This window comes from Bactrocera oleae, chromosome 6 (assembly GCF_042242935.1).
Source record: "Bactrocera oleae isolate idBacOlea1 chromosome 6, idBacOlea1, whole genome shotgun sequence".
In the NCBI taxonomy this organism is placed as follows: domain Eukaryota; kingdom Metazoa; phylum Arthropoda; class Insecta; order Diptera; family Tephritidae; genus Bactrocera; species Bactrocera oleae.
In genome coordinates this window covers 21,456,207-21,481,603 of record NC_091540.1, presented here as the reverse complement: position 1 = coordinate 21,481,603, position 25,397 = coordinate 21,456,207, and the positions used below count along the sequence as shown (strand labels likewise).

The window sequence follows — 25,397 nt, the reverse complement described above, 5'->3', positions numbered from 1 at the left end:
TATCGTTTATAAATTCCAAGAAAAATTATAATCATTGTAGGTCTATGGAGGCTGGACCCTGTTAATTCATATTCGGCGCTAAACTTTATTATGTTTAATTTGTTAATTTAACTCCAATAAAATTTCAAACATTGATTGATATAAACGGTATAGAGTAAACTAGAAAGTCAATTTATTGGGTATATTGATCCTAGAGGAAGGAGAGCAATTTGTATTTACTTTTGGCATTAACTTAGAGTACTGTAACACACAATTTGACAGATATGTATATTCGAAATAAAGTCCACTAGAATAACAAAAAGATATATATAACGGCTTGAGTTAATCGAGGATCGATTTTAGCCATTTTTGCTACAAAACAATTGTACCTAAATCTAAAATAAAATGGTTACTTAATTTTGTTAAAATATCTTACTTATTCTTCAATATACTGGTACACGGTATAAAGTCTACCTAATGTATAGCATCTTTATGTTAGGTGCATATATGTACCAGTATATGACGTCTAGGGGAAATATTAATCCCATTTAACGCATTTTTGACGCAGGGACACATTATCAATTACCAACATAAAAAGATGATACCTGATTTTAAAAGTCAGCCAAATGTACAAAAGTACTCATACTCAGTATCTGAGATTTATAGTACAACTAGTAGATACGGCCACGTTTTTATGGTATAGTATTTAATTATAATAGACATTTATAATAAACATTTTAATACATTGATTGAGATTTAATTTAAAAAATGATTGATGCAAATATGTGTCAAAAAAAAAAAGAACTTTTAACATAACTGAGATATATAGTACCTATCTTTTTATTTGAATCAAATTGGACACAGTATGCTTAATTTTACTAAAATCAGTAGTTTATTAGTTTATCCCAGACAGAATGTGTCACATTATTTATATATATGTATATAAGGGGTTATAACTAAAAATTTGCACTAATATTAATGGCCTGATATTTTGTTATTTTTACTTTACAAATGCTTACCTATATTATGTAATTAGCGAACTGATTACATCATATTTTTGACGTATAATTTATAATAGCTTGCAAATTCAATTAGTGCCTAAAATGGTTTCTAAGCAGCAACACCTCGGTGACAGCGTTGTAAATTTTTATAAAAAAAAAAAAACAAGAAACCGACGGGAAAAAGTTTACGTGTGTGCAATATATCAATATTAAGTACTCTAAAAATAGAAAGGCAACCGGGTTCGAGAAGAAAGCCGACTATTATGACGCCCCAAAACATTCGGAAGCTGAAGACAGGGTAAAACAATTAGGATTTCATAAGTTAAACCGAAGTCGCACGAAAATTCGAATGTTCACAGCCATAAATCTGCAAAACGTTAAATAGACTTAATATTAAAGCCAGAAAAAGCAGCGTTATCCAGGGCACACTGAAGAGCAGATAAGTCAAGTGAAATCACAATGTCGGTAGATGTGCAAGAATTTGAGTGGAAAATCATTCATTTTGAATGACGAGAGCTACTTATCACTCATCGGTTCGCATATGCCAGGCAACGATGTTTATTACACAAACATTAAGTCACGACGCCTCCCGAGATAAATTAAACAAATTTAAAAAAAATGTGAGCCTAAAGTTATGCTCTACCTAGCAGATTCTCCTAAGGGTATTTCTGAGCCATTCTTTAAACTAAATGGGCTGGCAATAAATCACAAGACGTACATCAATCAATGTTTGAACACAATTTTGGATCCTTTCTTATATAAAAACCATAAAAACGATGAAATCGTATTTTGGCCGGTTAAAGCCTCTTCTCATTATGCAAATGCGATATTGGAGTTCTTGTTCAACAAAAACATATACTTTGTGCCTAAAAAAAGAATTCGAAAAACTTACGACATTGGCGATCGATTAAGGATTTTTTTTTGGAGAAGTCAAAGATTTAATGTATGAAAATGGGTGCAATAATAAAAATTTGAAGCAGCTGACACGTCGCATCCGAAAGTGCCTTAAGGAAGTTGATACTAACGGTGTACAACGTGCTTGCTCAAGTATCCTGACTAAACTAAGATGGGTTGCTGACTATGGCTCGTATTTTGAAGTGAATTTGTGGATATTTTTAGTTATAACCCGTTATATTTATTTATACATATGTATATGTAAATTATAACCATTTTTAAATGAAACACACACACCTTGAAAGCACTAGTGTGCAAAGTTTAATACCGATATCTTCATTAGTATTTATTTTGTAATTGTAAAGTAAAATAATCTGATGGAATGTAATATTTTCTTATTTGGAATTACGATATTTACTGAAAATTTTAAAACTTTTGGTTTGTTCTTTTCTCGATGATCTCAATCGGTTTTTCAAAAATCGCTTTGCAATAGACCCATTTTTTCATTTACGCAAGAAAACTTAGTTTTAACAACATTTAAGGGTGGCGATCAGATATCTCAAATTTTACTAAAGTAATTGAAGAAAACAATGGCATGCTTTTACGGATATAAAGGCTGCCAGGTTGTGCAGCACACACAATTCTAGTTAGAGTGTTGTCATGTTAAGAGCAATTGAGACATAAGCAAGTAGTGGTAAGCTCGAATAACGAGCAATAAGTGTTCAGTTGTTGGAATTAGAAATAAAGATAAGTGTATAGCCATTAAATTGAGACTTTTATTTAACAATCCAGTGATCGAACTAAAGAGTGAGTTACTAAGTAGACGATTGATCGAGAAATCCGTTACAATATTGTAGGAAATCGTTTCAAATAATAAAATTGATTGCCAGCAACTCAAAAATTTCAAGGAATAATTTTAATTTTCTCACTCGAACATTCGAAGAAGGGAAGTTGTTGTTCAAGTTGTCTTAGCTGTTTTTGGTGTATTATAGATATAGTGGTCTTGTTTGGTTTCATGAATGAGAACGGAGCACCATCGTCCATTGACGTTCCCACGACAGTTTAATAAATTATTTTGATTGCCTTTGAATTTATGTATGTACATAATATGTATACATACATTAGGGTGTTCAAAAAAAAAAATTAAAATTGTGTTCAAAAAAATTAAAGTTATTTTGTTTGAATCATGTTGAAACAATTAGAAACTAAGTGTGGTGTAGTTAGGATTACGATAACTCGTGCCGATTTGCATCGAAACTTCTCAATACTTGCTTACTACAGCCGATAGGCTCCACCTACCGATATGCATTTTATAATTAATGTTTCTTATATTTAAACACATAATTTTGATTCGATCAACATGTCAACTGGAATTACGAAGTTTCAAAAAATATATATATTTTAATGGTCATCAAAACATCAAATTGTATTACTGCAAAATCTTTTCCAAATAGTAAAATGATACTTGTGAATTTATATAAAATTTGGAAGGATTTGCAAAAAAAATGCACAGAAAACTCAAGACAGCAATGACAAGAGTTTGTCAGGAACCCCTGGTAGACAAGAAAAGCCTTTTCTGCAACGACAACTGGAGCAAGGGCAACTTAGATGGAGTAGTCAAAAAAAAAGAGGATCGATAAAGAGGTTAGGACGCGCCTGAGAACTATTGACAAAGGGAAAAGGCCATATAAATATATATATCGCAGAGTCAACTCGATCGACATCATCTTATGATCCTATACAAGAAGACCCATCTAATTCAAACGCAGACATAATATCGTTACAAGAATATTAGTCAACTTAAGTTGAGTGCTTGCAACTCAAAAAATCAATTCGGAAAGACTTCATCCAAAATGACTAGCAGCGCTTGACATGTGTCTCTAAATTATGAGGGATACCGTAAATGTTCTGAATTACTTGGATTCAATATTGATGAATTTCCTATAAGTAAGTCCTCAATTCAAAGAATTCGTACCGAAAAACGCAAAGATCGTGCGGAATCCATTAAAATTGATTTTCAGAATTAGATGCCAGAGTTTGTGATTGTTCCTTTTGAAAATTATTGCCTGCTTTAGATGCTCGAAAATCAAAATAAGAACGTGGTAGTGATTTCATATGGAAATAAAGAACCATTAATAGCGTCAAGATAAGAAATCTCATAAAAGCCTTGGCTCCAATGTATTTCGGATGTAAAAGCGTTATCCTAAATCAGGACTAGACCCTTTGCAAGTCAATGCAAGACAATGAAGAAAATTTCGATACAAAGGTCTCGAAAGTTGTTTTACTCCTAACCGATGAGAAAGCTGTCTCATCATTATTTAGTGACGACGTAGACCAAGAAATTAAAGTAAAAATGGTTGACAATTTACCCAAAGAGAATCCGACTACATAGGTCATTTAGAATAAATTTAATTTTCGAGTAAGAAAAATTTTTCTTTATACCTTGGGACACCCTAATATACATGTATACTAGTATACTTTTGCATTTTGTAAGAGTCAAAGTAGTAGATATATTTGCAAGTGCAAGCAAAAAGCTGGTGGATTTAAATTTAGTGGTTTGTGAGATATGTACTTAAAATCTATTACGCACAATTTAGAAACAAAAATATAAAACAAATGCCTATCCATACTTCGATGCTAAAATTAGTGCAAAATTGCGGTTTTGTATTTTAATGGCCTTAGTTATAGGACATTGTAGGCGTGGCTATTTTCCGTTTCCGCCCATCTCCCTTGAATGCGAACGAATACGAAATACTCCGAATTTAGAAATAAAAGAGCGGAGTTTGCGCCTTACGAATAGACAGGCGGATACGGATTTTATTACATTGGAACCGTCACCTATAGTAAATGCTATAGTTACTGTTTTATTATTTTTTTTTACATCTTCAAAATAAAATATGGACATATGATGCATAGGTATAAATATACATTTTAAATTAGTTTAAGATTTAATATTTTCCGTCTTTTTTTCGGACATGCCATAGTTAATTATTCGCTTTAAATTTATATAAAATATTTATAAATATTTTAGGAGGGTCCTCATTCCACTTTGCCCGAAGATGAATTTTTTGATGCTGTTGAAACTGGGCTAGAAAAGATCGAAGAGGATATGCAGATTCGGGCCAAACTAAAATTGCAGACGCAACAATCATTGACTCTGGCCAATGTGCCATATCAAGCTCAACAAAAAGGAGATGATCCCAGTACAGAGGAGTTCGGTACTGGTGGCTTAGCTAGAAGCCACATTCTCTGGCCTGAGGTAATGAAAAATGAATAAAAATGAGAGATGAGACTAAACTTTTAAGTGCTATTTAAGTGTATTAAAATCATATTCGGTTGATTTGTATAAGTATACGTTACTTAGCTTACTTGGGCATATTTAGTAAGTTTCGATTTTATTTGCAGATCGATCGCGTGTGCCGTGAGCAGTTACATTATGCACGCGAAGGAGTTGGTCAAGGAGGTAATGGTTGGCAAATATTTGCAGATGAAGGTGAAATAAAAATGTACAAGCGTGAAGAGGAAGTGAATGGTTTAGTGATGGACCCATTGAAAGCATATCACAGTGTTAATGGAGTAACTGCACGCGAAATGTGTCATTACTTTTTTATGCCCGAATTTCGCAATGAATGGGAGAGTAAGGATCAAAATTTCTCTCAAAATATAAAAAATTCAGTAAACATTTTTGTATATAACGGTGTATTTAAACATTTACAGCAACCTTGGAAGACTGTACTATATTAGAGAAAATTTCACCAGACACATTTGTCTTTTTACAAACGCATAAACGCATTTGGCCCGCCAGTCAACGTGATGCATTATTCTGGTCTCACATGCGCAAAATAACAGATGGATTAGATGATGACGCGGTAGACATGTGGGTTGTATGTAATAACTCGACGGAATATTCTAAACAAGAAGTAAGTCAGCCACATCACAAATAATGTAAATTAACTCCAGGTTCAGATATTTTATACTCTCTTAACATGTTGCAACAAGGTATAATAGGTTTATTCATCTAACGATTGTTTGAAACACCTAAAACTATTAGAAAAAGATACAAGAGTTGTATATACGAGTCTGTATAAATCGTCTACGTCCACTATTTTTGTTTTAAATTTAAGGTTTTATTTAACATAGTTAGAATGAACCCAGACGTATCCCGAAAATCTTATTTAAAAATAATTTCCAAATTTCTTATCCCAAATATCGGATTGATAAAAATAAAAATTGAATCCGAAATACCGGGTTGAAAAATTGTTAATCCTAAGTTTATGACTTAAAATTAAAAAAATAAATGGTTTCGAATTTATATTTTGTCGCGTTGCGTATTTCGTAATCTACTATTTTGGTTGCCTTTTGAAATAAAAAGCTTATTTTTTAACAAAATATGAACAAAGCTTACCACTTTTTGTCTTATTTATTGTATATTTAATTGCTTTCTTCCTATTCCTCATCTTTCCTTTCCGTTTTCATTCCAGTTTTTAATAAAATATAATTTTTATTATTTGTTACTCTAATTTTTGAATTAAAAATTATTTTCTCAATTTTTACATGTTGCTACAATTATACATACATATATAAATGATCAGAATAACGAGACGAGTTGAAATCCGATAATTTGATTAAAATTGTAAAATATCTTGATGAAACTTGCTGCGTATGTTCTTTGGCAACCTAAGCCTCAAATTAACATACAAAACTGTAGTTTGATACAGGCGATCGCAGTAGCGAGAAACCTCTGGACTAAAATTTTTTTAAAAGTGGGTATGACCCCGCCTCCTGAATGGTTTAATGTACATATCTTCCGAACTTGCTGACAAGAAGTCACTTCCTTATTTCTTCATACACTGTGAAAATGGGTAAAATCAGATAATAATCACATCCACTCCCCATATAACGGTTGTATTAAAGTACTAAAAGTGCGACAACTCACTGATTAAATGAGCCACAATCATTAAACTTCACAAAACATATGGTAGGAAAGGGCTTTATAGGTTCAGGTGTAAAAATTGGACGTGGCAGCGCCCACCTTTAGGTGGAATATCTCAGGAACTACTTGAACAATTTGAACCAAATTTGGTGTGTGAAGTTATCCAAACATTCCTATTATACGCTATGAAAATGGGCGGATGACAACCTAGCCTACTTCTTATCATTTTACAGTGTACAAATAAAACAGCAATGAAGTTATCAGAATTAAACTTTGCACAAATAATGTCCTCAAAGTATTTAATCTTACCCCCAAAAATTGTCGAAATCGGACTATAACTTTTCAAGGACCCTGACACGAAGTATGTGGAATCCAGTGCATATGGCTGGAGAGAATATTTTAGTGATGACAGCATGGCATTTTGCCAAAAATTCAGAAGGGGCAATACTTCACTTAGTTTAATTTTCGTTTTGCCAACATCTGAAAGCATTTGCTCGGCTTAAATCATTGCGAGAGTATAAAATGTTCGGTTACTCCCGAACTTAGCCCTCCTTACTTGTCAATTTTCTGTTTTTAATTTCAAACATCTTGGATTGAAAATTAAATTTTCAATTTGTAATCCCGATGTTTGGAAATTCCCAGAATTGAAATTAAAAATCTTACATCTAATTTTTAATCTAAATTTTTTTTAATTATAAAAGTCACAACGCTACCTGTGAGGGATATCCATACATTTAGCTTCTTTTTGTAACCAGTCCCTTTTAAATGGCTAGATGCAATAGCTAGCTCTTGGGCAATCGAAAGAGTGCTTGCATGACGGTTGGACTCGACTATATCCATTATTTCACCGATATTTTGGACCGTCCAGAGCGTGTGCATCGTTGACATAAAAATTATCGTACCTAATTGACAAAAACAATTGCGGGTGAATGGCTATCATAGTAATATGACCATAACACTATTCACATTTTCAGTCACTTGGCTTATATTTCCGTCTTTATCGAAGAAAAACTAAAATACCATATGGCATATTTTACTTTTGCTGGTTTTCATCTTTAACGAGCGCTCACACCATCTCTAAGCAGTTACGTATTTTTTTAGTACGAAATATTATTTTCTAACGTCATATAGCGGTACCAGATCGCACTTACACAACAGGAGATACCGATTACAAATATTGCAAAATAATCCATTTATTTTTACTAAACCTTATATAAATGATGATGAATGTTCGTGCAAGCGAGTAAAAATTAAGATATTTTGATTAAACTTAGTAATGCGTTCCTTGTCGCCTTGATGGCGTTGGTATTGCAGATAGTCGCAATTGAGCCATTGTTACGCCTGTCCGTTATAAGAAAATAAAAAGGACTATAATTAAGCCAGAAATTAAAGTACAAAACTGGACTATGCTATTAAAACTAAAGCCATTTAAGCTATATTAACCAAACTAGCTAAGTGAAAATCCTTCTCAGGTTAAGGTAAGTTCGGGTGTTATCGGACATTTTATGCTCTCACAATTGGTAATTATCAAATGCTTGGAAATATTTTCAAGTGTTGGCAAAACTTCATATTAAATAATCAAGAAGCTAAGTTCGAGTGTAACAGAACTTTTTATACTCGCAATTTGGCGTAATTTGTGTTCTAATTTCACATATTTTCAACATACAACTATAACATATTATTATATATATGATATCTTGAATAATTAACGATGCCCCATTTAACCAACCGGAAATTAGGGGAAGTATTAACCCGATTTTTATTTATATCACGATAGAATATTACCAGGGAAGTGTGCTCACTGAATTTCACTAAGCTACCTCATAGATTGATCGGTTGATCACTAATGTTAAAGAGAGACGCTCTCTGAATTTCTTCAAAATATTTCACATATTCACCGATATATACGGTAAAAAAAACATCGGGGGTTTCCAAAACCTTTATATTGGGTATATGTTGTAAGGGGAAGTATTGCCCGATTTTAATCATTTCTTACGAAAGGCATATTATTATCTGAAAAATATGTTCTTTGAATATCACTTGCATATCTCACAGAACTACCGATAGTTTCGGTAAAAAGTCAGTAATATGTCCTGAGGTCTTCATATTTGGAATCTGAGGCCTGGAAAGTTATGGTCCGGTTTTAACTATTTTTGAATGAGATAACATTATTTGAATGCTTGATTTATATAACATAAAAATATCTAAATAATATTCGGATTCAATTTTTTTTCCTTTTTTTTGGTTTTACCAAGATTTTTACATCCTTAACAGGGTATATAAGTTGCCACGAAGTTTGTAACACCCAAAAGGAAACGTTGGAGACCCTATAAAGCATATATATAAATGATTAGCGTGACGAGCTAAATCGATTTATGTCCGTCTGTCTGTATATACGCAAACTAGACCCCCAGTTTTTGAGATATCTATCTGAAATTTTGAATACATTTTTTTTCCCCAAGAATCTGCTCACATGTCGGAACCACCGATATCGGTTCACTATACCATATAGCTGCCATACAAACTAACCGATCAAAACTAAGTTATTGTATGAAAATCATTCTGATTTGGCAGATATCTTCTCGAAACTTGGCATGGATTATTGCTCAAGACAACGGTATAGTCTCCGAACAAAGTTTTTAGAGTGGACCACCTTAGCATTATGTTGCCATATAAACTGACCGCTTAAAATCATGTTCTTTTGTGGAATCTTTTGTATTTATAAAGAGTATTATAGCTTCGGTGCAACCGAAGTTGACGATTTTTCTTTTTTTTTGTTTTGCTTCGGCCATTTAAAGTTTCTATAACATCTTAACAAATGTTTGTGTCTACTTATGCAAATGTACAATAACCAAATTTTATAGAACCGTCCGTAAATTTGTAAATTTGTCTTAATATCTATATAAACTGGGCTTCAAATAAAATCTCCGTTGACACGGTCCACCAATGGCCACAGCTCATGTTGTTTTGATTCACAAAAATTAATTGTATTAAATTTAAATATTGTATAATGTATTGGAAGAATATCATTAATATGTCACTATTTTTTCAATGCAGTTTAGCGACATAACGACTTTGTTCCATGTCGTCGATGTAGTCAAGAAGGACCTCTTGATGTTTCTAGGTTTCTGTGAAAACATATTAGCAGAAACTGCTTGGAGAAGAGCTCGACATGCCTCGTTTTGTAAATGTACAACCGGAGACATCAAGAGGCATCCCGTGATAGCCCGAAGTGCAGTGTTTTGACATGTCTGAAGCGTCTTTGGCGACCATATCGGTGCAGCGTAGTTTATGACCGACCGGCCGTCCCATTGCTTTGCATTTGCATTTGCTGCCAATAAGGTTCCTTTGTCTTTTCCCCATGAGGTGCCGGCTAGCGACTTGAGGATTTTGTTGCGGCTCTGTACTTTGGCAATTATCGCGGTCGTATGAGGAGTGAAGGAGCACAGGCTGTCGTGATAGTGTTAAGCTCCTTGCAGAGAAGAAGTGAGAAAGGTCGGAGAGATAGCCGTTTACTTTTGAACACGTAATTGAATCGCTGGCATGATTCCAGTGCCCGATGTTAATATCGTGCAATCATCAGCGCACGAGGTGATAAGGGAGTGGTTGAGGGAGTTTCGAAATGTAGAAATTAAACAGCAACGGGGAGAGGACACCACCATGCGGGTCCCCCTGTTTAATTCTTCTTAGTTTTGACCTCGAAACAATACGGGTAACCTCTTTAACCTTGGAAGGAGCGTGGATTAGATGTCCTCAAGTAGCGTTGTGTGATTAATTGTGTCAAAAGCTTTTGACAAGTCCAGCGCATGGTTAAGGCCATGAACTATCTAGGCGTTTATGATTCTAAGTGCTGTAATGGTACTGCGCACTTTGAAAAAGCCATGCTGGCGGTCTGCTAGACTCCTGTAGCGAGTGAATGTTGGGAGTAGCAAGGTCTCTAGTGTCTTCTCTACTGAGGAAAAGAGAGTTATCGGACGATACGACTCCCCTTTGTTGGTGAGTTTCCCAGTTTTCAGTAGTTGGTTCAGCAGACTTTCCACATATCGGGTATTTGAAGAGTGGTCCTTGAGGACCTTGGTTATGTAGCTTACTTCCGTCAAGCCTAGGAGCTTAATTGCATGTTTATTTCATCTGAGCCAATGGATTTTGATGGTTTTGCCTTGTTGGTGACACTCCGAACCTCCTCATCGTGAAAGTAAGTGGCGTAGTCTTCTGTTATTTTGCGTAGCCGTCGGTTAACAGATTGTTTGACCTCGTCTTTCGAAGAGTGCAATCCAAATTGGATTTCAACTTGATCGACATGTCCCTTCGGATTGATCAGACTGGGAGTCATGCTGTCGGTTTTAGCTCTTTGGGACCATAGAGGTCTTTTGTTGACTGGACTGGCGGCGCAGTGCGCGAACTGTCTGCAATTTTCACGGTCGTAGAGGCTGATGTCGCAGTAGTGCGTTGGCAGCATGGGGCCTTGTGGTCCACTCCCTATGTGTCTTAAGGCCTGAGCAGGTCTTAAGATGGCTCCATCCATTACATATGTTACACCTAACCGAGCTGGAGTTTGCATGGAGCCTTTTGGCGTAAAGGCAGCAGAAAAATCCCTCCGGCCCGGGTTGAACTCAATGCCAACGGGCCAGGAGGATGCGGAGCAACCCGGCAGTTAGAAGTTGCTGCAGTGAAGACAATCATAACCGTTCCCACGACAGTCGGGTCTACGTAACCGGAACGGACCCGGATTTATTCCGGCCAAGGACTGTCAACTCGGTAGAATTCTGCCGCTACAACAACAACAACAACATAACCGATCCTAACAGGGTTAGATCGCCAAATAACAGCCCTTGGCCAGATAAAATCCGGGTCAATTCCGGTTACGTGGAGTCGGCTGTCTTGGGAATTGATTTCTCTCACTGTATGTTCGAGACTAGTCAAGGGATGCGTTACTTCATGATTAAACTGGTTTGGGTGCTTCGTCATAACGGTATTGCAGGAAACTGCAAGGCTCACTATATGCAGTATAAGAACGGGTAGGTCCGCTGACTTTTTGCTGTTTAAGACAGGATGGCGAGCTCGGCAATTGCTGGCCAGCTACTATCAACTGTCGCAAGGTGCTTCTGGACCAGGATAAGTCGATCTGTAATCAGTTGTACATGCATTCAGGAATTTAATATCAATATATTTTAATGCCGTTAGTTAATGTATAAATATATAAGCCAATAAATATGCTGCTGTAATAGCAATGTATATTTCGGAAGCTGTGCTTAAACACACTGTTGTTGTTGTAACGGTTATCTAGTCCCCGCTTGGATGGTAAGTAATAGTTTGGTTGTCGTCGAGGTCATCTAACGGGAGGCCCAAGAAACGGGCTGTTTCGACGGGGTCGGACCATAGGGAAAAGGGTGTTAGATGAGTTGGGTTTGTTGGGCATGCAAAGAGGTGGTTAGTATCATGCGGGGCCTCATTGCATGCAGGACATGTGTTTGGTATGTCGGGGTCTATTCTGGATAAGTAGGAGTTTAACCTGCTACAATATCCAGAACGAAGTTGCGCGAGGGTCCCTCTGGTTTCGCGGGGCAACACGAGCTCCACGTCTGCTATAGGTGGTGGTTTGACTCCTAGTACGCCATTCGTTGAGAAGGAGTCGATGAAGGTGTTAATGGCTCCACTGTGAATGGCGGTCAGTGCCTGTCTAAAGTTTGTTGCGTCCGAAGTCCGGTCGGCGTACTGTCTAATGTCGTCGACGTAATCAAGCAAAGACCTCTTGATGTTCCTAGGAGGCGGCTCCGCTACAAGCAAGCGACTACAGGGGTGGTTTCTACGAAAATACCCCAGCAGAAACTGCTTGGAGAGGAGCTCGTTGTGTTCCTTACCGGAAGCATAAGGGCCTCACTATGTAGGTGTTCAATTGGGGACATCAAGAGGCACCCCGTGATAGTCCGAATGCAGTGGTTTGACAAGTCTGAAGCTTCCTCGTCTGCGTTGCACTACATCCAGGCGACCAAATTGGAGGTGCGTAGTTTAGGACCGGACCGCCGATTGCCTTGTAAGTTGCCAACAACGTTTCTTTGTCTTTTCCCCAAGAGCTGCCGCAAAGCGACTTGAGGATTTTGTTGCGGCTCTGTACTTTGGCAGTTATCGCGGTCGTGTGAGGAGTGAAGCAGCAAAGACTGTCCAATATGACGCCTAAAATTTTAGGGTTATTTACTGTCGGAATTTTTGTGCCATCGATTGAAATGTTCAGGTCCAGTATGTACTCCTTCGTCCAATTTGTGAAGATGGTCGCTGTGGATTTAGTGGGAGAGAGTGTTAGGCTCTTTGCAGAGAAGAAGCGAGAAAGATCGGAGAGGTAGCTGTTTACTTTTGAGCACATGCCATCGATTCCATTGCCCGACGTCAATATCGTGCAGTCACCGTGCAGGACACCGCCCTGCGGAACCCCCTGTTTAATTTTTCTAAGTTTGAAGTTTTGACCTCGAAACAGTACGGATGAATGCCGACCGCTCAGGTAGTCATAGTCCACCACTTTAGCCCTGGAGGGAGCGTTGATTGTACTAGGTCCTCAAGTAGCGTTGTGTGATTGACTGTGTCAAAAGCTTTTGACAAGTCCAACGCTACGAGGATCGTCCTATCGCAGGGTGGTTTCTGGTTACGGCCATTAACTATCTGGGCGTTTATGACGCTAAGTGCTGTAGTGGTGCTGTGCACTTTTCGGAAGCCATGCTGATGGTCTGCTAGACTCAGGTGGTGAGTGAATGACGGGAGTAACAAGGCCTCAAGTGTCTTCACTACTGGGGAAAAGAGAGTTATCGGGCGATAAGACTCCCCTTTTGCCCGTTCCCACGACAGTCGAGTCTACGTAACCGGAACGTACCCGGGTTTATTCCGGCCAAGGACTGTCAACTCGGCAGAATTCTTCCGCTACAACAACAACAACAGCTCCCCTTTGTTGGCGGGTTTGGCAGGTTTCAGTAGTGGGACCACTCTTCACATCGGGTATTTGAAGAGTGGACATCGACAAGTTGAGAACCTTGGTGAGATAGTTTACTCCCGTTGAGCCTAGATGTTTTAGCATCAGCATGCTTATTCCGTCAGGGCTGATGGATTTAGACGCTTTCGCCTTTTTGATGACACTCTGAACCTCCTCATCCGTGAAAGTTTGCGCAGCCGTCGGGTAACACATCGTTTAGCCTCGTCGGTCGAAGGGTGCAGTGTAAACTGCCGGCTAAAATAGCTCGCGCACTTCTACGGGTCCGAGGAGGCATGGCCATCGAATTGAATTTCAACTCGGTCGTCATGTCTCCTCAGGTTAGACAAGGCCTTGACAGTATTTGACAGTAAAGCTTACTCACACCGGTGGAGAGATTACAGGACTTCAGGTGCTCCACCCATTTTGTCCGCTTATGTTGGTTTACTATTTGCCGAATCTCCAAATTGAGATCCCTTAATAAGGTGTCGCGCTCGTTTGCTAATACAGCTGCTTCGGCTGGGAAATTTGGGCGGAGTTCCGCGATTCTACCAGCTGGTATGAAGCGAGCGGTAGCAGCAGCGATCACCTTGCGGAATTGACGCTCGCCAACGATGACGTCCGTAGGAATGGGTAGTGCGTTGAAGGTACTCTCAGTAAATTCTGTGAAGCCGACCCAGTTAGCTTTGTTAAAGTTAATGAAGGTGCAGTTGTCCACAGAAATAAAGTCGGGAGGTTTCTCGATCGAGATAATTATGGGCAGATGGTCTGATGCGAGAGTTAGCATAGGTCGCAGGGTTATGCTATGTATCAGACCACCGCTAGCGATGGTAATATCGGGCGAGCTATTACAGGTGCTCATAATTCTGGGCGGGCTTCGTCATTCATTGTGCAGAATGTCGAATCGTCAATCTGTTCCGCCAGCTCCATCCCCCTACGATCGTTTGACAGGCAGGAATGCCAAAGATCGTGGTGCGCGTTAAAGTCGCTTAGCACCAAACGGTTTTCACCACGAAGCAGCGCACCTATGTTCGGGTGATATCCTGTTGGGCAACATGTAACTGGGGGGATGTATATGTTAAATATCTCGAGCTCGACATCGCCTGACCGCACAGCTATACCGTGACATTCAAGGGTAGTGTCCCTGCGGTCGATGTCACCATCGATTTAACGATATTGCACGGTGTTGTGCAATATGAAGGCTAGGCCTCCACCATTATCTCGCTCGCGATCCCTACGCAAAAACGTTGAAACCTGCACAACTCAGAAGATCTGAGCGGCTGTTTAACTTGGTTTCTTGGACCGCAGCTATCGATACACGTTCCCGGCTTATATATGCAACTATCTATCGACAGAAAGTGACACCAGCCAGTGCAAGAATTGCACTTGACTGATGTGTCGTTCCGGCGTATTACGGACTGACACACGGGACAGACTTTGCGAGGAACCAGGAGTTGCTGAGTGGTTCTCGCACGGGGATTGGAGCAGGATGAAGGTAGAGGGGGAGGTTGGTCAGACTGGGAGTCATGCTGCCTAGAGCTCCTTAGGGCCGTAGAGGTCCTTTCTTGGTCACTCAGTTGGGGTGGCGGCGCAGTGCGCGAACCTGGTGCAGATTGCACAGCCGTTGAGGCAGATGTCGCATTATTGCGTTGACAGCATGGGGCCACGTAACTCGTGGTCTACCCCCTATGGGTCTTAAGGCCTGAGCAGGTCTTAAGATGGCTCCATCCATTGCATGTATTGCACCTAACCGAGGTGGAGTTTGGATGGAGCCTTTTAGCGCATACGCAGCAAAAGAATTCTTCGCTGCAAGGTGTTGCTCTAGTGACGACAGCCTTAGACTAACACTTACCGATCCAAATAGGGTTAGATCGCCGAAATAACTGCCCTTGGCCGGATGAAATCCGGGTTAATTCCGGTAACGGCTGGCCCCCATCTACGCAAACTGTGTCAGATTAGGCCATGTCCCGAAGGTCTGGAGACAGGTTAAGGTTACTTTCATTCCGAAGGCCGGCAAAAACTCACGTCGCTGCAAAAGATTTCAGACCCATCAGCCTATCCTCGTTTCTGTTGAAAACATTAGAGAGGCTTATGGATCTGTACACTAGGAGCAGAATACCGAGGGGTAAACTGTTACGGGCGCAGCATGCATATATCAAAGGCAGGTCGGTCGACACTGCTTTGCATAATGTAGTGTCATGGCTGGAGATAGCTCTCAAGCACAAGGAATTTGCTGTGGGCACCTTTCTCGACATCGAGGGGCCTTCAACAATGTGCGACCAGAGGCCAGCGCGCGTACCGTGCAATCAAAGCTAGTCAAGGAGTGTCTGTCCTCTTTAGAGATATCGTCTGGCTATTTCAACATCAGGCTCGTTTGGGTGCCTGGTCACAGCGGAATCGCTGGAAACTGCAAAGCCGATGAGCTAGCCAGGGGGGCCTTTGCCCCGCTCACATCGGAATGGGATCGGGTTGGATCTCCGTTAGCGTCTTGCGCTCTAGTTTTGGATCAATGGACCTCGCGTGCACTCAGCAGACGCTGGTCGACGCCTTGACTTCTCGCCCTGAGTGCATCTCTCCGCTATGGTAGGAGTTCTCACTGGACACTGTCCAATGGGCACTCATGCGGTACGGCTTAGTGTACTACCCGATGCTAGTTGCCAAAGTTGCATGGAGGAGGGCGAGGTGGAATCATCCCGGCACTTTCTCGTCCAATGTCCGGCTTTCGCTAGGCTGCGATTGAAACATCTCGGCAATCACACTTTTGGCGGACCTGAATACTTATCCGAAATAGATATTGGGCGTCTTAACAAGTTTGTAGTAAGCACAAAGCGTCTCGTAGACTTGTAAGGGTCTTTTGATCCAAATTATAGGAGTTTTGTAGGTATCATAACGGACCGGCGTCTTAAGCTGTCCAAGTGGGATCCTTTCTGGGATCGACCTCCTAACCTAACCTAACCGGTAACGTAGAACCGGCTGTTGTGGGAATTGGCTTAAACACACTCATGATATTTGGTTAGATTTCGACAATTGACACATTGTTCGGCAATTGCAATTACTATAATTTAGACGTTCTCTGCTGTTAATTTGCATAATCTGCTTTCATCTCCGAAAAAAAAATTAACGTCGACTGCCCGAAGCTATAAGACCCTTTACAAATAGAAAAGATTCCATACAAGAACGTGAATTTGATCAGATCTGTTTGAATAGCAGCTAAATGGTATAGCTATATGGTATAACAAAATTTTGTGAAGATACATTGTCAAATAAAAAAATTTTTTAGAGCTTGGCCGGTCAGGTTCCGACAAATGAGCAGCTTCTTGGTGAGAAAAGGACGTGTGCACAATTTCAGATCGATATCTCAAAAACTGAGGGACTAGTTCGCGTATAAATAGACAAGCAGACAAACATGGCTGAATCGACTCGTATCTTCACGCTAATCATTTATATATATCTACTTTGGAAGGTCTCCGACGTTTCCTGTTGGCTGTTACAAACTAAATATACCCTGTTCATTGTATAATACTTTACATCGTATTTTAAATCATCCATTAAATGATAATTAATTCAATTTTATTATATATTTTAGTCAAAAAATGGCAAATGTGTGCGCATATTTCTGACAGTTATTTTAGCTTGTCAAACGATATTACCAGCTGGAAAAACAAATAACGATATCCTCTGCCGAGATGAATTAACTTGTAAAATCACATACTGTTCTGTTGGTAAGTGTCGGAAGGTGTTGAAAAGCGTCATGCAAATACTTTTAATAATATCTTTAATACAGTGAATCCGGGTGGTTGGGCACCTGCATCCGCTTTACGCGCTGTTTACAAGCGCGAATATCCTAAGTTCCTTAAACGCTTCACTGGATACGTGATAGATCAATGTAAGGACAAACCAGTCATGTTTTGATGTTTGTAGAATTTAATTTTTTCTATAAAATATGTAAGAAAATTTTATGTTATAATCGTGTTTTTGCTTAATATTAAGTAATCAACAGGATTTTTGGATTATGGAAAAAAAGTAGCAATGTTTTGTATACTGATAATATATAAAAAAATATATTATTACCTTCTCGATAGCTCAAACGATTTCCATTTGTATCTTTATTTGTAATTTAGTTTTTTTATATATTAAGTAGAAATAAATATAAACAAAAAATCACTGTAATTTTTATATTGTGTGATTGTGTATAAACAACAAAAATTGCATACAAATAACGACTCTTAATAAAAAATAAACCAAAATGAAACAGTATCTTTAATCTAAATACAATCTCATAAAACAATTACTGATTTAAATATTTTAATAATTATCACAAGTTCACCGATTCTGCCAATCTGCAGTATTAGAACTATGCTAAACCGTTTTATTATTACTTTCTTAAATTAACCATGCATTTTTATGAATAACCGGTAAACAACTAAAATATTATGAAATTACACTTTTTAATTTTATAAGTAATTCAATACTAAATAAGCTAAAAAAGATTTGAATTAAATAATAGTTCAATATATGAATGTATGTATTATCCAAACACATATATCCACATATAAACCTTTTTTACTCCACATTTTTATACTCTCGCAACATATTGCTACAGATAGATATGGTTTTATAAACACTTATATATAAATTATACACTTATATAAATTATAAAAAAAACGGTATATAGATGAATTCCGGTTGGCTGTCTGTCCGTCTGTCCGTGCAAACTTCAACTTGAGTAAAAGTTGAGATATGGTGATGAAATTCGGTACACGTGTTCCTTGACACAGTAAGAAGTTTGGAATTATATATTGACGGAATTGGCTCACTGGCACGGCCACAACATGCCGTTATTCAAAAGGCTACAAAAGGTCATAACTAAGCCGTAAATCAAGAGACAAAACTGTAATTTGGTACAGCGAAAAATCGTTTAATCTCTAAGGTCTAGTATTGAAATTCGGAGAGAATATTTTCAAATTAACAGCATGAGCTTGTGTTAAAAATTTGCCAAACGAGTCAATAGCCCCCTTAGCTCCTATATGCCTCATATAATGATTTTCGAGCCGCCGGATGACTGGATACATTATATTTTGGTCACTCTGTGAGGAATCTAAACGAAATTTGGAGAGAGAGTATTTTTCAACATGTTAGTCATCTTAATAAAAATTGGAGAGAATCTCTTTCTCTTAACAGTGTAACCTTGTGACTAAAATGGACTAAAATCAGATCAACACTTCCCCAAGCCTTTATATACCTAATAAGTATTTATAAAAATTTAGAACGTCCGGTTGGCTTTACACCTTTTATATCGGTCAATCTGTGAGGAATCTTAATGAAATTTAGACAGCGGTTGACTTTACACCTAATATATTTGTCAATATGGGCTATATATCGGTGTGATTTTCGTTGTTTAATAATATATAGCGTGGTATCTGGAGTATACTTAGGTAAAGCTTAAGCAATTGGTCCAACATATCCCCCAGCCACAATGTACCCGATATAATAATTGCCGACTTTCCACCTAACTTTGAACTGTGCCATGATACAAGAACTTTTTTGAGAATTTATTATATTATTCAGTCCAGCGTAGGCGTGGGCCCGATTTTGCGGTGTGTGCTGGCAAGGTACTGCGATTATGCGTTAAAATAAGCTTATTATCCGGTGGGGAATAACCGACAATTAACCTTTTTTTTATTAGAAAACAGTTTTTCCAATTAAGAACATTGAGATATCGTAAAACGAAACGTAACAGAAAAAAAGCAGGTGGAATATATAAAGACATATACATTTTTGGCGAATTCCGAATCTGTATCCACAATTTATTTATTTATTTATTTCAATAACAAACGTCGATCGGCTATATACATAAATATAGATAAACAATGCTTAACGTAGTAATTGCTGAGACGGTTATAAGTCCGTGTATAAATACATTTAGATAATTAATGCACTATAATAGTGACAAAAATAAAAAAGTAATACATTTTTTTGATGATGAATTATATAAGGAAACATTAGATGATAGTAGTGATATAGTGAATTACATAAGTGAGTTGCGGTTATTTATTCATTAACAATTCGTTGATCTTTGAGTTGAAAGTAGACAGCGAGTCATCTTGGAAGTTGATGTTGGAGCAGTGCTCATTGACTAGGTTGATGATTCTATTTCTAGGCCCATGGTAGACATAGCTTTTAGTTGTTCTGGCTGCGTATAATAGTAAACTGGAATTGTTCAAGATCCTCAGGTGACATTATTAATCCGTTAATTACTTTATATAAGGATGTCAGATCAACAGCTTATCTACGGTTAAGTAAATTGACGATGTTGAATTGCTTGTAAACATCTCCTGTGCTCATCAGCGAACCCCGGGTGTACATGTAAAATGCAATAAATTTACAGAATTTTCTTTAAATTTTTTCCACCTTGTCGACTAGTAGCTGGGTGTAAGGTGATCATATAATGCTGCAGTATTTCAGGATCGGACGAACGAGGGAGTTGAAAAGGTATAGAATTGTATGTACATCGCTGAACCCTCTACCTGTTCTTTGTATAAATCCAAGCGTTTTAAAAGCTTTTGTTGTTGTTTTACTTATATGCTCATACAGTTGAGCTTATTATCGATTATCACACCTAGGTCCTTCACAGGAGAAACCTCTGTTAGGTGGTATATACCAAGGCTGTATGCTGGTAGATGCTGAGTGTTTGAGCGAGAGAGGCTCAATGTAACACTTTTACTTTTATTTAGTTTTAATTTATTTAAATTGCCCCATTGTTAAGTTCATCAATATCACGCTGGAGACTGGCCGTATCTTCGATGCTGTTTATCCTTCATAATATTTTTAGATCGTTTGCATACATAAGATATTCAGAACTGAAATTATCACCAATATCACTAATAAATATAATGAAGAGAATCGGTCTTAGGTGAGAGCCTTGTAGAATACCAGACGTTACTTCATATTCACTTGAGATATAACCGTTTACGCGGACCTGTAGGATTCTACCTGATAGATAAGACCGTATCCAGTCTAAAGCTTTACCTCTAACTCTGTACCAATTTAGTTTATTAATTAACGTCTCGTGGTTTACTGTATCAAAGGCTTTGGAGTAATCAGTGTTGATAGTGTGAGTACTGAGACCATGGTTCATTGCGTCCAGAACGTAGGTAGTATATAAGTAGATATTGGTAGTGGTGGATCGCAGATGAATCCATGTTGCCTAGAAGATATTATATTCCGTAATGCTGTGGTGATCTGGGTTAGAACTATTTTTATACTCTCGCAACCTGTTGCTACAGAGTATAATAGTTTTGTTCACCTAACGGTTGTTTGTATTACCTAAAACTAATCGAGGTAGATATAGGGTTATATATATATAAATGATCAGGATGAAGAGACGAGTTGAAATCCGGGTGACTGTCTGTCCGTCCGTCCGTCCGTCCGTGCAAGCTCTAACGTGAGTAAAAATTGAGATATCTTTATGAAACTTGGTAGACATGTTTCTTGGTACCGTAAGATGGTTGGTATTGCAGATGGGCGTAACCGGACCACTGCCACGCCCACAAATCAAAAACAAATAACTTGCCATAACTAAGCTCCGCAATAAGATACAAGACTGTTATTTGGTACACAGGATCACATTAGGGAGGGGCATCTGCAGTTAAAACTTTTTTAAAAAGTGGGCGTGGTCCCGCCTCTAATAGGTTTAATGTGCATATCTCCTAAACCGCTTATGCTATAATAACAAAATTCACTAGAAGCAAATGTTTTTAGCACTTCTATTGACGGTGTGAAAATAGTTGAAATCGGGTGGCAACTCCGCCCACTCCCCATATAACGGTACTGTTAAAAACTACTAAAAGCGCGATAAATCAAGCACTAAACACGCCAGAGACATTAAATTTTATCTCTGAGATGGTATAAGATGACTTTATAGGAACCGCGTTCAAAATTAGACAGTGGGCGTGGCACAGCCCACTTTTAGGTGAAAACCCATATCTTGAGATCTGCTCAACCGATTTCAACCAAATTCGGTGCATAACGTTCTTCTCATGTTTCTATGTCATAGTGCGAAAATGGGCGAAATCGGACTACAACCACGCTTACTTCCCATGTAACACCATTTTCAATTCCATCTGATTCTTTCACTTTCCACTATGCAAATCAGGTAACAATGATTATATCGGGGTAAAACTTTGCGTGAATAATGCAATTAAAGTATGCCACCTTGCGGCCAAAAATTGTCTAAATCGAACCAAAACTGTTCAAGCCTCTAAGTACTAAATATGTGGGCCCCAGTGCCTATAGTTGACCTTCTACCGAAAATATCAGTCAATCCACAAAGAAATCTCAAACGAGTATACCATTTGACTTTGCGAGAGTATAAAATGTTCGGTTATCTCCGAACTTAGCCCTTCCTTACTTGTTTCAAATAGTTTTAGACAACAACGATTGGTTACAAATGGGCCTGCAGTTGGATACATCACATCTGGATCCGGACTTATGTATTATGTATTAATAAATGAGATTTTCCATGCTGATGGAAACATGTCCGATTCCAATGACGCACTAAATAAATGTGCAATCGGCTCTGCGAGTTCAGCTGCTTAGTTTCTCAAGAACAGATTGGGCGGTTTATCAGGACGGGCTCCTTTTTTAGAATCTAGTTTCCTCAATTGTTTGTACACGTCATAGTATGATACGTTTAATTCAGAAAAATTTACGTCCTGCCTTGAGGTACGACAAGGACTTGTTGAAGTCTGGTTGCTGTTGATGTTCCAGTGAACTGTAGATGGGATGTCAGTGTCACTTTTTCTTCTGTTCTAGTTGAAGCTCCAAAAACTGCTGGCATTATTTTTTATCATATGTTCAGTTTTAGTTAAGTGGACTTTGTAACACTTTTCATTAATGTTTTTACACTTACGCCGAAGTCTGCGAAAAACGTTGTAGTTATAACGAGATTTAGTTTTTTTTTATATCTAGTGTGTGCTGCTTTTGTTTCATTGATTTATAAATTAATTCATTTGAAAACCACGTGGGAAAATTATTAGACTTTTTGTAGCGAGTAGGTACGTATAGCTCGATCCCTTCATTTAATTTGTCATAAAACCAGTTAACTTTGTCATCCAAGGCTATAATTTGATACAATTCTATCTAGTTGCTGGACATACAAAATTCATTCAACCCAATGTAGTCTGCTTTGTTGAATATCAGTCTGAGAAAAGTATTTTTCTTGAGATTTGCTTGGATATCAGCATGTATTTTCAATGCTGGATGATGAAAGTCTTCATTGATGAGTGGGTCTGCTCTGCTGACTGTAACATTAGTATCGCTAAAACAAAGATCAATAATTTTGTTATTGCTGTTGTAGTTTGAATTAAATTATTGACAATTAACCAGGGAAATTTCGTTACACAATACATTTTCGCAAAGTGCTTGAGGATAACTGCTGGGCAAATTAAAATCACCAAGCGAGAGTAACTTACAATTAGGATACTTATATTTTAAGAAAGATATTGTATTTGTATATTTTATTCATATATTTTATGGTTTTATTAGTAATACCATTTTGGGTGATTTAAACTAGTTCTGCACGGAGAGTATTTAAGTGGAGTTGCTGAGCCTGCGTTAAACTATACTTAAATTTGATTAAGTTATCAACTGGTTTCGATTTCAGGCTAGTTCTTGCAGCTGTGACAGTAGGTGCGTAGAGTAGGACTGGACGAGTTTTACCTTGGGTAGGTTTACCAAGACGTCGTAGATTGATGCTGGGGATGATGTCTGACAATTCTTGAGGTATTATCGCCGCAATTTTATCAATGTCGTCTTGGCGACGGTCCGCGCCAACTGGTTTTACTGATTCCGGGACGTTGAGTATCACTACATGGAATTATCGCTTATTACGCTCATTAATTTCAGAGATAACACTAGTAGGATGATCAGGGAAGTTCTTAAGAGATGCTCAGAGTATTTTTTTAGGTCAGTACGGATACCTGTGATACTCTGTTCAATATTCTTCATTTGTTTTGTAAAAGTAGATAAGTATTTGGCAAGAATTTTCTCGAGATCATTCTTGTTGATGGACATTGCGTGTGCATTATTGTCCTCATTAAACTCAGCGTCACCTTCCATAATGCCAACTTCAAAGACACAGTCAGCACATTTCCAGCTAGTTGAGCCTTTTCTCCGGAACTCGGCTAGGTAAACATTAACCCGGAGGCACTTAACTTACTACACATTTTGTGATACCAATTTTTACAGTCACAGCAACCGATAGAACTAGAATTCGCTCTAATTAGTTTAGTAGATTGATGCTGGGGATGATGTCTGACAATTCTTGAGGTATTATCGCCGCAATTTTATCAATGTCGTCTTGGCGACGGTCCGCGCCAACTGGTTTTACTGATTCCGGGACGTTGAGTATCACTACATGGGATTATCGCTTATTACGCTCATTAATTTCAGAGATAACACTAGTAGGATGATCAGGGAAGTTCTTAAGAGATGCTCAGAGTACTTTTTTAGGTCAGTACGGATACCTGTGATACTCTGTTCAATATTCTTCATTTGTTTTGTAAAAGTAGATAAGTATTTGGCAAGAATTTTCTCGAGATCATTCTTGTTGATGGACATTGCGTGTGCATTATTGTCCTCATTAAACTCAGCGTCACCTTCCATAATGCCAACTTCAAAGACACAGTCAGCACATTTCCAGCTAGTTGAGCCTTTTCTCCGGAACTCAGCTAGGTAAACATTAACCCGGAGGCACTTAACTTACTACACATTTTGTGATACCAATTTTTACAGTCACAGCAACCGATACAACTAGAATTCGCTCTAATTAGTTTAGTACAACTTTCACACATGTGTTTACTTTAATCAAATAATACCTATAAAATAATTCAAGATTAACATTTGTTTAGATATGTGATCCACCCGCATTTAATACACCGAACCGCCGGCACTGCATTTGTCGTGTCTACGCTGGACATGGCGTTACGCTGTCAATGCTAACAAAAAAATTTTAAATTTAATCATAAGTGTAATTTTCGAAATTTAGCTAATTAATAAAAGATAGGAAAAGGTGTTGCTATATCGGTTTCTCCCGGAAGTTGCCTTCTAATTGAAATATTCCTTCTGAAAACTTATAGTGTAAAGAAGACAATTACGATTACGCGATTTGATACCATAACACTTTGGAATGCGTTCAAAATATATTGGGATATTTGAAATTTCTCGATATTTGTACAATAAAATTTAAAAATTGTGTTTGTGTATATGAGAGTTTGTTCTTCCGTGTAGGTGATATCTGGTAAAATATAATATTATACTAAGTACATTCATTGCAATATAGAGTTGTGTTTAAGTTGTGGTACTGCTGGTTCCACGGTCGGATATTAGATTATTTTACTGGGTGATGAATGGTGAATGCGCATACCGCTATTTAATTATTTTACAGGGTCACCTTTTATATGTGATGACTGATGGATGCTCATACCGATATTTAATTGTTTTTCGCGTCCACCACCACCACCATTTATATTTGGGGACTTACATTACCATATATATTTATATATTTCATGTTCAGTATGAAAGTTCTTTCGTGATAGGTTTTTATTTTGCTACCGTCGGTAGCTTGGAGTAGAAA

General features: G+C 38.0%; 1 protein-coding gene across 4 annotated transcripts in view; it reads left to right on the top strand.

The window, feature by feature from the left end:
• The window catches only part of cert (ceramide transfer protein), a 51,442-nt gene extending 33,428 nt beyond the window's left edge, over positions 1-18,014 (top strand). For all 4 annotated transcript variants that reach the window (XM_036360317.2, XM_014237664.3, XM_036360321.2 and 1 more), the window contains 5 exons: positions 4,906-5,133; positions 5,280-5,511; positions 5,592-5,794; positions 17,349-17,484; positions 17,547-18,014. In XM_036360317.2, the coding sequence (XP_036216210.1) occupies positions 4,906-5,133; positions 5,280-5,511; positions 5,592-5,794; positions 17,349-17,484; positions 17,547-17,674 (927 nt within the window). In that variant the 3' untranslated portion in view covers positions 17,675-18,014. The remainder of the gene's footprint in view (positions 1-4,905; positions 5,134-5,279; positions 5,512-5,591; positions 5,795-17,348; positions 17,485-17,546) is intronic.
• Positions 18,015-25,397: the final 7,383 nt, after the last annotated feature.